General features: G+C 36.1%; 2 protein-coding genes across 2 annotated transcripts in view; both read right to left on the bottom strand.

Annotated features, from left to right (window-relative positions):
- Positions 1 to 7511, bottom strand: part of PGGT1B (protein geranylgeranyltransferase type I subunit beta) — a 56438-nt gene extending 48927 nt beyond the window's left edge. The window contains exon 1 of the mRNA XM_054589948.1: positions 7357 to 7511. Within this exon, the coding sequence (XP_054445923.1) occupies positions 7357 to 7496 (140 nt within the window). The 5' untranslated portion in view covers positions 7497 to 7511. The remainder of the gene's footprint in view (positions 1 to 7356) is intronic.
- Positions 7512 to 10451: 2940 nt separating this feature from the next.
- Positions 10452 to 14919, bottom strand: part of CCDC112 (coiled-coil domain containing 112) — a 31026-nt gene continuing 26558 nt past the window's right edge. Inside the window, exons 7-10 of the mRNA XM_054589947.1 lie at positions 13865 to 14275; positions 12235 to 12330; positions 11407 to 11525; positions 10452 to 11036 (exon numbers count right to left, since the gene is read on the bottom strand). Of these exons, the coding sequence (XP_054445922.1) occupies positions 11006 to 11036; positions 11407 to 11525; positions 12235 to 12330; positions 13865 to 14275 (657 nt within the window). The 3' untranslated portion in view covers positions 10452 to 11005. The remainder of the gene's footprint in view (positions 11037 to 11406; positions 11526 to 12234; positions 12331 to 13864; positions 14276 to 14919) is intronic.

The following is a 14919-nucleotide window of genomic DNA, read 5'->3' as shown; positions in this document are numbered from 1 at the left end:
GTCAGAATAAATCCATTTTTATTTAAATTTGTTAACAAAAAACATGACCTCTTAGAAAAAAACTTATAATGAATTTTAGAAAGGAACAACTTAAAAAATACAAATGCATTTCAACTCAATTCTCCCAAAGAGGATCATTCTTTGATGGAATGAAAAATGGTAAGACAACATTCATTCCCCCCTCCAAGACTGCACTAAATCAGAAATCTAAACATGCTTTCATACAAAAACTAGTACCTCAGTGACTGCTTTTCACATAAGGAGCCTGTTATGTATAGTTCCCTTCGTGCTGAGATCTATTACAGAACGTTGTTTAGTTGAGCATGGTTATCCCATTTCCATATTCTAGTAATTCCTACGACTAATATGGATAAATAAATACTTCAAATTGTCTGGTCTAAAATCTTACAGCAGAGCCAGTTGAGGCAATCTTTAACTTTCTAACAGATTCTAAAAGAGGATTAAGACTTAAAAGCCCTAAGGCAGCGGTCCTAAGGCACTGTGGACACTCGAAAACATTCTAAAGACATTTTTGGTTGTCACAAATAGGGAAGGTTGTGTAATCTAGTTGGTAAAGGCCAGGGATGCTACTAAATGTCCTATGATGCACAGGTCAACCCCATTAAGTAAAGAGGTATCTGGTCCAAAATGTTAAGTGCTTAAGTTGAGAAACCATCCTTTAAAGTCATATTATCTGTTTGTAAGTGTTATTTAATGATCTGCTTTTTATTTTACTTGCTCCTGGGTATGAAGGCAAATACCAGAAATCAGTCATCTGATGAAACACTATTTAAAATTTTTGCATATTTAATTATTAAAGACTTCTAAAAGTCTAGCATTTTCAACTCATAGTGTTACAGAAACAAAACCCCTGCCCCTGGGGGTCTTGTTACTGTGTGGTTCTTCTTTGCCCGCCGCCAAAATGAACTGTGCCACTCAATGCCAGAGCTTGGTAAAAAGCAACTACTTATTCAAAAGTTATACAGGTTTAGAGTAATGGCAGAATATCGCCGTTAAATTGAGAAGTCCCTTTAAAACACCCGCAAACACACACAGTCCTGCCTCCCCTTGCCAAACCAGGCCAGTCAGGGGTACCGTATCTCAGGAAAAGAAAGTAGAAGTCCCTAGCTCGGTTAGGCTCCCATTCTTAATCCAAAACCGCGTCCTTGAGGCAAGCCAGGGAATCTTCCTGCATCCTTTCAAACATTAATAAAGAGGGTTCCACATGGCTGCTACATCTTGCCTTCCTGCTTCCTAAGCCATGAGGTCAAGAGAGCCCCCTCTTGGCTTCCCAAACCCAAGTGGTCAAGTGCCTGCTTGGCTGCCACACCTAGGTTTAAATCCTGGTGCAGATCTTCCTCTATAACCCTATTTCCGAATCCTCCCACAACTGGCTACACCTGCTAGCATTTCCCTATTCTCCGCCTTTCTTGGCTGCCATAGGTAGCCTGGGCAGGCGTGTACCCACAGGATGGAGCAAACCATCTCCAAGCTCTCGCACAGGCTCTGCAGTCCATGGAGCTGCCTCCTAGTAACATCATGGGTCAAAGTCAAGCCCATCTTCCTGGCTCTATGCAAGCTAGAAGGCTAGCCTGTGGTTATTGATATGTAAAATAACTCTCAATCCCTGTGCTGCTGCTTTTGGGGGGCCTCTCAGCCTATGCCCCATTAAGCCTATGCCTGTTAAACCTACACCCCGTTTCAACAGCAGTTGAAACTTAGGTTTATAAGATTAACACAGCTACAGAGCAAAGCTTACGTTTATAAAGTGAAGAGCTCATCAGTGGCTGGCAGATAGGATCAAGAAGTCATTTGGGGACTACCCTAAGGTAGGTTAGGAAAGTATTCATTTTCTGACCACACTAGAGTTCTCGAGTAATCCTAAAACTCTGAGAGGAAGAAAATTAAACAGGTCCCAGGAAATAGGGAGGCACTTGGGGCTATGGGCCTCTAAGAGAAATAATGTGGGATTTTATGGTGTCCTGATGACTGCTACTTGGGATATAGATTGCTGTGCAACCTGCCCTAGTACAGGTATATGGAAGGGTTATTTTGTCATGCATGTACCTAATATCAGGCCAGAGAGGTTATTCTTATTCTTATTTTTCCCTTGGAGACCATCTGCCTGTTCTCTTCCTTTCTTCTTTCCCTTAGAATTGAACTCTTTGTAGTCTGAAAAACCAAAGCAAGCCAAGTCTTCCTGCCTCTTCTACTCTGAACAATACATATAAAAAGTGTGGTATCTCATGGATGAAAAAGCAACATTTTCTGTCCCTACATCAAGTTGCTTCACCAGCGGATCACAAATGTTGTCTCCAAAAGATCTCAAAATGTTCAGGCTTAAGAACAAATTGTTTGGGAAGAGGGGCAGAAGCACACACACACAAAAAAAAACACAAAGATTAAACAGAACCAAAAAACTTCTTTTTTTAAAAAAGGAAAAACAGTCTGGGCTAACTGAAAAAAAGAATTTAGCCTCACTAATATGATTTTCCTATGCCACTAAGCAAATAGTATATTGTCATACTAGAGCAGGTGCGTGAACATTTGGGAGTACACTGGAATGCTGATTTATGGGAGGTGACTAGATTCCCAAACTTTGGATCACTTGCTCTGCCCCTTTCTAATACAATCTCTTTAATGCTATCTCCAAGTGTCTTTAAGAGTGGGCTACATCCCTGCCTAGACCTTAGGCAAGGCTATAGCTAAATTACATTGCAAAGACTTCTAAAATTATAAACAAGTAGCTACATTTAAAAAAATAGGAACAAAGATGCTCAATAAAATTAACAGTGGAAATGAAGAGCCTTCAAGGACACATTAGAATTAATCATTGAGTTAAAATACATAGAAGATAGAGGCCCACATAAATAACATGGAATGGCTGATAAACAACTGAATGAATTCTAGAATTTTAAGCCTTATTCTTCATCTGTGGCATTTTTAAATAGCTGACTCATCTGATAAATATTTTTAAGTACAGTCTTTTTTTGGAGCTATTTAACATGCAAAGTAATTTTTCAATAAAAAATATTTACTGACTATATACTACAGATTAGATTTTGTGATAAAAATGAATAAAACAAGCCTCCTAACCTTAAGCAGGTTAAGTTATGGGAGGAAAAAACTAAGCAGCTGCATGATAAGAACTATTATAGTCCTATTCTTCTTCCTTTCTAAACCTGCTCCTTTCAACTCTTTCTCTAGACTTAATGGTAGTTTTAATCCTTTAATACTGGGACTCCTCCTTTTTCCTTCATTCCTCCTTTTATACCTACTTCCACTGCCCCAGGACCTGGCTTCTGGACACTGCAAAGGCTTCCTTAATTGGTCTCCTGGTTCCGGTCTTGCCTCACTTAATACAACAACCAATCTCAAATCCAATGTTTACTTTGAAATGCATATCTAACCAGGAAGATCCAGTGATTGGCTACTTCCCATCACTTACATGATAATAAATTCAAGCTTCCTGAAGTGGCACACAAAACCCTCCGTAATCTGGCCCAAGTCTACCTCTCCAGACTAACTTCCTACCAAGCCCACTTTACATTGTGAACAACTATTAGAGAACTGATTGAGGTTTCTCTGCTCAGCACTCATCTGTCTTTATTGTCCTATTTGTCTATTTGCCTATAATCCACCAACAAACATACATACAGCAAACCGACCCCCTTCCCCAACATATTTTAATATTTAGCTCCAGGGATACTTCTAAGAAGCTTGGAAACACTGGGTGAGCTATGTAGGGGCTTCCACAATGCCCCATGAATACAATTACTGTGCAAACAAATTAAAACTGTGGTGAGGTGATCTGCAGCATCAGTTATCACTGAAGAGCTTGTCAGAACTGCAGTATCTCATAACCCACCCAGACCCATGCAATCAGAACCTACACTGTCAGATTCCAGGTGATTCATATGCACATTAGAGCTGGGCAGCACCACTGTAACCTGTGTATTTGTTTCTTCTATCAGGCAAACAATTTGTCTTTAGTGCACACCAGAACCACCTGGGATGCTTGCAATAATTTAGACTCCCAGGTCCACACAATGTCCAATGCAAATCTGAGGACAGGCCCAAGTACCTGCATTTTTTTTTAAGTACCCTGATAGCACTGATTAAGAGCCTCCCACCATCACCATACTTTGAGGGATACACTGCTAGACTGTGATACTCTTCAGGTAAGGGAGGAAATGAAAAAGACAGAAAAGCTTCAAGATGCTTGGCAGCCACAGTTGCAACACAGGATACACAGGGGAATATGGAAAGACTCAGAGGCAGAAAGATAACATAGATTGTGAATGTCTTGTAAAATAAAAACTATCTAAACCCTTCTCCTAGAACAGCTGAATCTGTAAAACTAACATAATAGAAAATGCTCGGTATTTTGCTCCTCAATTAATAATAATAATAAAAAAAGCCTACTCTGATTCCTCTTAACTAAATACAAATGACAACAATAACACATAGTGGGGGAAAAAACCTCTCTAAACCACCCACAACAAACTTGTTAATTGACAAAGCTCACAACCCAAGGTTTAATATTTCCTTGAGGTAACTAGTAACTACCACTTTTCAAAGCTAATAAAGAAAAACCTCAAGTGAAACAACAGGCAACACACACTTGAATTTTCAGAAAGCCACTGTTAGAAAAGTAAAAATTATTCCTATTTGTCAGACTAAAGGAAACAGGGAAATGAAATAATTTTGCCAAAATGGTGGATCAGAAAATAAGTACCTAAATGTCTAGGTCCAATATTAGCCTTCTTAAGAATCAACTGTTTCATATCTATCAGTAAAAAGGAATGAATACAGAACACCTGAATCACTGGTTCAATACCATATCCCCATACCCAGGCACAGAGCAGGCACTCAATAAATGACTGTGGAATTGAACTGCAGTACTGGGTAAGAACTGTGTCTTTGTCAACCCACTGTTTTATCATAAAACTCTAGTATTAGTAGAAATTTTGTGACCAATCACCTTAGCTTAAAGGGTTGGAGCTTCCTCACAAGTATTTTAAAGTCAGTTATGAATCACATACACCACAAGAGAACTTTATGCTAAACTAAGGAAAATAAAGACTGTAAATCAGGACACTGAAACTCTGACTTTAAAAAATCAGTACAAAAACTGATATGTACAGATTATCTTAAATGTGCTATTAATTGAGCCATAAGAAACCAAAAATGATTTTAAAAAGCTCTACTCAAGTGACAAATATGAGGCATAAAAAAGACATGATATCTCTTCACTAATGTAAAGTAACACGATATATCTATTATTTAATATATAATGCCTGGCAGCGATCCTAAAATTATAGTACTGTTATTAAGTCAATTATTATATTAGTTCAAACAATTTTGCTGTTTTACTTATGCTGTGACCAGGTCTACACAGTTTACTGCCAACATGCATTAGTCTATATGGTTTTTGTCCGTGCTGAAATTTTAAAGAATAGACCAAACACATCTGCATTTTGAAAATGCAACCACAGACCTATAATAGCTACAAGCAAAGATCAACAATCACAATAGGAAGATTTTTTAAATCCAAATGCTGTGAATTCACATAAAATTAATCCCAATAAAATATAAATGTGATTTATTAAAATATTTCTTAACATCCTACATCATACAATTCTGGAACTCTTTTTCTTAAATTTATTGAGGTAATATTGCTTAATGACATTATATAAATGGAAATCTTAAGTCGAGGCATGGACTGTGCTAGTCAATCAATACCTATGGACAGAGAAACGCATATAAATAATGCTTTACTCTTTTCTTTAAAACAGGAATTTTTTTTATCTTTCAGCGTTCAGATCACATTATTCAACAAATATTTACTTAATATGCTAAATTCTGTTTAATGTCCCAGTACAATGCTGTCCAATAGGACTTTCCGAGATGACAGAAATATTGAAATATTAAAAAAAAGCCACTGATCAATGTGGTAACAGAGCAGTTGTACTGCGGTGGCTACTGCAAATATAACTGAATTTTTAATTTAATTAATTTTAATTTAAATAGCCAATTGTGGCTAGTGGCTACTGTACTGGACAGGGCAACCCTAGTGTTACAAAAATAAACAAGATAAACAAAGACCCTGTAAACTTCATTAAGTTTACAATTCAGTGTGGGAAAAAAGACATTAAGAAGTAAACCAATAAATATATAATTTCAGTGTCTTTTGCAAAGGGTGATTAGAAACGGCATCTCTAAAGAAATCAAGATTAGGTACCTGCCCTTCCTATATGCTCCCATTAACCCTATACTAACATAGCATAGAACTCTATTGAAACTGCTTGTCTTGGTCAGCTGTACTCCAGCACCTAAGATAATAAATATTTCTTGAACAAGTATGCAGAAGGAATCTATAAAACCTCCAAAACACACCCAGTCTCAGTGTTCAAAATACACCAGAGACTACGAGTTCGAAAAACGTGGAGAGATATTAGAGCTAAAAACAATCTGCTCTTTCTTCCCACCCAGTCCCATGCAGCTTTTGGAGCCTCACTTTAAAACACAGCAATGCAGAGGTCGCCTCCTCCTTTGGTTCTGCTCATCCCCAGACTTTTACTCTAATTCATAGTTTCTTAGCTTCTGCCAGATCACACTCCTCAGCCACCTCCAACTTACAAGGCTATTGCAAGTATACTTTACCAGGCTGCTTCACGCAACTTTGCACCTCCTTTGCCAATCTTCTTCTATAGATTTATAGTTCCTGGAAAGTTAATTTCTATTCAAACCCTAGAGGATCTCTTCTGCTCCTACACATTAAACACACTACAATTAATTTCAGTCGCCCAGGTACGAGTTAATGAACCCAATGGACAGTAACGGAAGAAAACATACTTTCAGTGATAAGCACGCAATACGTATGCAGATACCGAATTATTTTGTACATGTGATACCTGTATCATGTTATTAACCAATATTACCAATTAAATAAAAGGGGGGGGTCAATGAATTAGAAAAGGAAACACAGGAGACGCTGTTTATTTAAAATACGATAACAAACGCTTTTTTTTCCTTTTATTCTCGAAAGTAATGAGGCCGGAAAGACGAAGTAAAGAGGGAGCTCAAAGTTGACATGAAAAATGTTAAGTGAAAAAGGCGGAAACTGGTTATTCCAAAAGCCCTAGACTTACAGCTCCCACACCCTCTCGCCGTAGCTCAGAGGAAAGTGAGTGACCGACCACAGGCCCAGGGGAGAGCGGAGGCACCCAGCAGTACCAGGTGGGCGGCGGCGCAGACCCTTGCGGACGCCTAGTTAGCCGTCGGGCTCCAGGGCTCCTTTCCGCTGAGGCCCGCGGTCTCGGGCCGGACCTATTAACTGTGGTCACCAGTTACCTGCTCGTCTCAAGCGACGAATAGCGCTCCGGCAAAACCTGGAGGCAGCGCTGGAAGAACCGCACGTGCCGATCCCGCAGGAAATCCAGCCGCTCTCCTTCACAGTCCCCAACCTGCCGCTCGTCCTCCGTGGTCGCCATACTGCTACGGAAGCGACGCCTAGCCGTGACCCGGAAGGAATTGGCGAGCGGCACTAAGGAACCCCTAGAGGTGAATTGGGTGAAATGACTGTACACAGTCCGCGAGAAGTCGCACGTAGCACTCTACCGCGCGGATTTTTTCTTAGGCAACGCACGACCCAAACTTTTATACTCTTTCGGTATTTGAGAGGAAGCACAATGTCAATAGTTTTAGATCAAGGCCCTAAAGAAAGTGAGGATATGGTATATATAAAAGCAGGAATGACTCGGTATCAATTTTCCAACACTCACTTTGGGCAGGCCACGGTTTTAACCTGAATGGATACGGAAACTAAACCTACAAATCAAGCTATGGGGATAAATGTTTATTAAATAATTATTGACATTATAAAAATTGAGTCGTTCCCAGTCCTCTCTGGAGTATCAGAAATCACTTTAAAATGTATCCAAGTGCACTACATACATATATTCGCACGTGTGACTTCTATCAGTTTTCTTTTACGACTTTAAGATTGCACTCTTGAGTGAATGTTTTGACTCCAGCATCACAGTTTTTAGCAATTTCCAACAGCAAGCTCCACATGTTCTCCAACTGCGCATAGACTAAAAAAAAAAAGAAAAAAAAATAACATGTTTCTAGCTATTTTTTCAAAAAGAGCGATGTAAGTTACTTCAGCCATGTTTCCTATCAAACTTCAAAAGGAAACCTTGAGGGGGAAAAAAATCCACCCAAGGATCAGGCCTAAACTAGTTGTTTTGTTTTGTTTTCTTTTAAATAATCAATCGAACTAATAGAAGTCTGGGTATACTTTTCATTAATAGCTTTGTTAGAAAATGTATTTCTTAAAAAATGTACCATGTGGACTGTAGTTATACTTACTCAACAATCCAAAGTGCCTTATATAACTTTAGGTACTACTTATTTTATTCACAGTTTTTCCTGTGTATGTCTTAACAAATACTGCATTATCAAATGGCTGGGTATAAGCAGAGGGCTGTTGTCGGTGCTTCCTTACAAGTATGGAGGCCATAATCCTTGCCCTTCAGGTATGCCCAATCTAGAGTTGTTTTCAATACATTATTAAAATTAAGATCTCTTTCACTCACACACGTGCGTGCGCACGCACACAAGCAAATGTCTGAGGATGTTCAAAATAGAGTCATATCACATGCATTTAACTTACTATATATAAATAGAATCAATTATGCACACTCTACATGTGCTTGGAAAGACAATCCCATTCAACTTGGCCCTTAAAGGGAAGCCAAATATCATCTGATTCTCACCTCAAGAACCAGCAATCTGATCCAAATCTGGAGGAAATATTTCTACAGTGGATTCATTGAGAAATAATATAATACCCTCCTATGTAAATAAAAGGCTTTTCATGGGTGACTTTGATAATACAAGGTTTTTGACATGTGTATGACAGAATCTAACTCCTACAATAAATGCTACTCTGCATTATTAGCTAAGAAGTGTAAATAGCTCAAGTCTTCAAAGTATGGGAATGAAAGAGCACCCATTTAATGGAATCTTATTTAGACATTAAGTGATAGTTTGAATTATACATAAAGATAGGAAAATGTGTAACATAATGTTAACTGCCTACAGTATAATGACTAAAATGTACTCTATTACTGTAGCTATTTAAAAATACAGCCATACCTCAGTACTCATCAGCTTCAGAACTCATCAAACCCTGTACTCGTCCCATTTAGATGAGAAAAAAGTTTCAGCACTTGGCACTTGCTTGGGGCTCACTGCACTTGCTAGAATTTGTATGAGCCACAACGCTGCCCAGTAAGAGAAAATGCTTCATCACTCATTGCTTGCTCAGTACTCATTACAAGTTACAAATGAATTAACCACACTGTATGTAGGTATACTCTTGGAAAAGTTATTGTGAAGTGGTAGAATTATAGGTGCTTTATAATATTTTTACTGTTTTTCTACATGTCTTAATATACTTTTAAAACCAGTATAAGAAATGTTTAACATCTATGAGCTTGCAACTGAAGACATTTATGTTTATTCTACATAGTCTATAGAAAGCATCCATGTAACAAATATCTCATTTTAGATTCTATTAGGACGGTTCTCTTCAAACAAACTTCCATACCTTTTATTAAAAAACGAAATAAAAATAAACAAAAAAACCCCGTAAGAATCACATTTGCCCAGTATGCTTACCTTAGATGCACAAAACTGAAAGCTGCATTTGTGTGCAAAACAAAGCAACACATTAGTAAGCAACACATAAAAACCTGTATTTTTCTGTATATTCTGGTTGTTCAATTCTGTTTTTAAATTCCCTTGTCCTGTTCTATTTTATTTCTAAGCTGCCTCAAATCATTTTAAAAAGTCATGGAAAATGAGTACTATAAAATAGGCATTCCTGATTAAGGATATCTTAAATTAATTCTATTTTGCACCAATAACTATAACTAGAATTCAGTTTCCTTTGGAAGTTATATCTACTTTGGATAGTAAGTGTAAAATAAGAAAAGGTTTTGACCACTACTCATTGTAAATTTCTGAGTCATTTGACTTAAATATATCAAGTTATAATAAAAGATACTCTTAAAAGTCATAAAAAATGTTTCCTAATAAGTTTATTATTCATATAAGTTTCCTATAAGATGAGAACTAATTAAATTTAGTAGCTAAGATTTTATAATATGAAAAGCTGAGTTAAATTGTTATATTATATTGTCATGTACAAGAGTTTGGAAATTTTAAAATTAACTCTTTTGACCAAATATATTGAGGCAAACAGAAGCAGAAAACTGAATCAGCCAGGAAGATGTGGAAGACACAAAGATTTTATAAATGTGTAAAGTCCAGAAAGGCAGGAGGGAAATTTGGAAAAGCTAAAGGAAACCCAAAGATTTTTATCAATGATACGAATAACAGAGTAGATGTGAGATGTGACGTATGCGGCATATTTTAAAAATTAATATTTTTTATATAAAACAAAGCATGCTTCAAACAAATACAAAATATTTATTACACAAAAATTTAGTAACTGACAAACTACCACTTTGTTAAACTTAGAAAAAGTACTAACATTTCAAAACTCAAACAAATAAAAAAAACCTTACATTTTTGTTACTCAAGGTTACCTCCAAAATATAAATGTTACAAAATTTTGGTTTAAAAAATGTCACTCTGTGATTGTCCCAGTTTATTTTGCTGTGCGATGACAAAAACAAAATACCTTTGAAATGTTCTGAGTATTTTAAATGAAATACTGTTTGTAACATAAACTCATTCAAAAAACGTTTACATCAATAATAGGCCAACATACACATTAAATGCCCTCTTAGTATAAACAGGAAATACTAATGACAATACCACTTGGAATTTAATGACTGTCAATTTACAATAATCAGTCTGTCTGGGCTAGTGATATTTAAAAAACACGGTTAGCACTCTGTCCTGTTATAGCAGAATATGCTAACATTCTCATCAACTGAACACCAATTTCATTATCTCATATTCTTTTCTAAACTCCTTGTCTCCAGGTTGGAATAGCCCTAAGGAGAAGAAGAGAAGAGAAATTATAAATACATGGAAAAAATTTTTTTAAAATCCTAACTGATTAAACGTTAACTTTTATTTTATCTTTTTATTAAGCAAGTTTTTTATTCAGGTACAGAAAAAGAAAGAGGCCAGGGTACGGGCATTGCTGTGAAAGAAGCAAAAAGTATGCATCCGAGTAGATGTGGGCCACCTACTGAGTGAGTTGTGCTGAATAAATGTTAACTTTTAAAAACGTATATAGATTTGTTTTATTAACTTTTTCCTATAAACTATAATATACATACAGAAATTGCATAACATATAAGCATGCAGTTATTACATGCTTATATTATGAAGTGAACACCCATTCTAATTCCTTTTTACCTGTGTGGGATATGTAGAAGTGGCCCAGAGCCTGTTGGTCCTATCTTTTTAGTCCGTTCTTCCCAACCTTTGGTAGGTTTGTAAAGCCTAGAGGGATCTCTGCTAACATTGTTTTCAACCTGTAATGAACAGTAAAATGAATGCCAGTTAATTTATCTGAAATATTGTTTGTACTTTTGAGTACGATCCATAGAAAGGATCTTACTAAGACATCAACGTTAAGAAATGTATTTAATATTAACTAAAAAATAAAATCGTTAATAACCTCTTCAGCAAACTTTTATTTGTGCTCATATAACTAAAATAAAATCTGGATTACATCAATCTATTAATAAACTGTTACTTTTGTATAATTTTTCTAGTTCAATTATTTATTCTATATCTATTATGACAGAAATATAATACAGCAAAGTGTGATAACCAGTGGCATAACCAGACAATAAATTTAGGATAAATAACGACTAGTAAGTTCTTTGTTTTATCCATGAGCATCACCAACATCTTTAGCTCTGAGTATCACCACTGAAATTAAGCAATGCTCATAGCTGACATTGGTCTAAATAGAGGCTTATACAGAAACAATGAAGAACAGAATAGAAAGAGAGGATTAATTTAGGATAAAAGAAAATGAGAGCTTATAGTATGAAATGGTAGAATTAAAAAAATAGTTGCTTAAATTGTACTACTCTATAGTTATGTAAATAAGTATAAATTTTAAAGATGATATAGAAATAAAGCTGAATATAAAGAAAATGGATGTTTTTCTCCTTACAAATCAAGGAATTAGGATAACAACAATAAAAATAAATTAATCTCAATACAGAGTACCTTTTCTTTTAATTTTGCCAGTCTTCTTTGTTTTTCTGCCTGTTCATCTTCCTTTGTCTGTCTATCAAGAATTTTCAATTCAAGCTTATGTAAATCCTAAAAATCATATACCAACAAAAAAAGACAATATTAGGGAAATAAAAGCCCTGGCTGGTGTGGCTCAGCAGGTTGGGCATTATCCTGCAAACTGAGGTCACAGGTTCGATTCCCAGTTGGGGCACATGCCTGGGTTTCAGGCCAGGTCCCGGGTTAGGGTCCTGCGATAGGCAATGGATCAATGTTTCCCTCCCTTCTCTCTCTAAAAATAAATACATAAAATCTTTAAAAAAAGAAAAGAAAAGAACTAGAATTTGTTTCAAAGTTTAGTTGCTTGGAAGTAAAATTAAATCACCTTAAATATTAACATTCCTTCAATATTGACCTTTTCCAACAGGAATAAAGCATTACTTTCTTTGAATATAAATATAATACACACATATCCTTTTGGAATCACTTTCTTTTTGATGTCTCTTACTTTATGGCTCAATCTAAAACTCCTTTTAATAGGAGAATTAAATGTACTTTTCACTTATCAATACAGATATGTCTGGTTTTTAGATCTCTCATATTTTTTGTTTCACAGATTTTCTTTTTTCCACATCTTTTATTATGTGGCCTGCTTGCTTTTTATGGGGAAAGAGGTATTTTGTTATTTAGGGAGTTTTTTTTAATAGACTAAAAGAAATCCCACTAATAATGTTTCTATTTTTTGTACTATCCTTGTGTTTTGCTTTACGAGTATTGTTGCTATGTATTTTGATGCATATAACATTTTATAACAGTTATATTTATAATAGCTATGTTTCATTTCTACCTTTTTTCATTTTAAAGTAAACTTCGTTGTCTTTTCAATACTCTTTGGACTGAATTCCACTTTTGTCTGATAAAATTATAATCTCTTTGTCTGATTAGCATTTTTCTTGTATATATATGTTTACAATCACTTATGATGCCACCCCTCAGCAATAACCTTGTTTCCTTTAAGTATGTATTGAGTACCTGCAAATGTACAGTGTACAGGAATGAATAAAAGGACAAAACCCCTGCCTTTGTGGAGCTTCTATTATGGTGGAAGATAGCAAACAAATAAGGAAATCGCCTGTGGGGAAAAGCACCGCAGAGTTTGGCAAAGCCCCCCAGTTTGGCAAAGAAAATACATCCATGACCTGGCCTTGGCTACCTTTCCAGCCTTGTCTCCTGCTTGTTCCCATCTTCCACTTGATGCCTTCAGAACTGGCTTCCCCCACAAACCACTGTTAGACTCCTTTCTTCTCCTTCAAGACTCAACTCAAGTATCACTTCTCTCTAATACTAATAGCTATGGTAAGCTTCCCTCCCTGCATATCCACCTTCTAAAATTCCCTGTCCACAACTCAATCACCATACTATTTACCACATTATATAGAAATCTACTTGCACATCTATCTTTCCCACTAGACTATAATCTACTTGAAATGAGGGAGCATGGCTTATTCATTTTGGTAGGTTCCAGCCTAACATATAAGAAGTACTCAATTTTTCCTGAACTGAATCTAGAAACAATACCTCTATATGCAGCATTGCAAATTGTTTAGGAAACAAATTTACTCACTCTTTCTTGAAATCTGGAAATTTCATCAGCAGCAATTTTCCTTTTTTCTGCTTTTTCTGTTTTTTCTCTTTTCTCCTTTTCAAGTCTTAAAAATTCTTCCTGTTCTTTCTTCTGCTGGGTGTAATTTTCTAGTAGTAATTTTAGTTTAAACTGGCGCTGACGCTCTTTCTGCTGCCTTTTCTCTTTCTCTTCCTCTTCTTTTAACTGGGAAGCATATTTCATTGACATTTCTATACTTTTTTGTTTTTTCCAAGCTTCCACCGCCAGTTTCTTCTTTCTTTGTTCTTCTTTTTGCTTTTGATTACCTTCTTGTTTGTTATGAAAAAGCACAGGTATGTTCTCTGCCTTTTCCTTTAACTTGAAAATTTGCTCTTTTTTTTGCTGTTTTTTAGCTTTCCAATTCTGAATAGACTAATTAAGAAAACAGAGCAAAAATATTCTTAATAACAGCACTTTAAAATACAATCTCAAGTCCATCTTTCTAGAAAGAATATTGATTGAAGGATCTATAGTCTTAGATTTCCAAGTGCTTTTTGTTGTTGTTTTTAACCAGTTTAATTTTTCTACTTGTTTTAAAAAATTAATGTGTGTCTTAAAACACTGAATAATTATTAATTCTTTTGCCCTTCCTTGTCCTCTCTTAATCACCAGGTACATAAGGACTGCACCTCATTTGTTTGTGTTCATAGGAAACACCCTTTTCCTCTGATCACCTCACTCATGCTTCCAAATCCTCCTAAGCTTAGAATCCTTTCTGAGTGACCCTTCTTAGTTCAACTATCAGAAGAGGAATTAAAAGTGGCATGGTCGAGAGCATGGGCTCTGAAGCCAGGATGCTCAGGACCAAATCACGGCTTTGCCATTTACTAGATGTGACCTTGGATGAGTCACTGAGGTAGTCTGTCTTCATTTTGCTCCAAAATCTGTGAAAGTGCCACTTTTTTTTTGAGCGGTAGGTAGTACCGCTCAAACAGGGATATTGTGAAGATTAAATGAATCAGTGCCTGGCATGTAGTACTTTGTAAGTGAAAAACAAAAACAAAAACAACAAATTA

The sequence above is a fragment of the Pteronotus mesoamericanus genome, unplaced genomic scaffold (assembly GCF_021234165.1).
Source record: "Pteronotus mesoamericanus isolate MK-2021 breed Mesoamerican mustached bat unplaced genomic scaffold, CSHL_Meso_final scaffold_167, whole genome shotgun sequence".
NCBI lineage: Eukaryota > Metazoa > Chordata > Mammalia > Chiroptera > Mormoopidae > Pteronotus > Pteronotus mesoamericanus.
The sequence above is the reverse complement of the archived record's forward strand: the minus strand, read 5'-3'. Positions and strand labels throughout refer to the sequence as shown.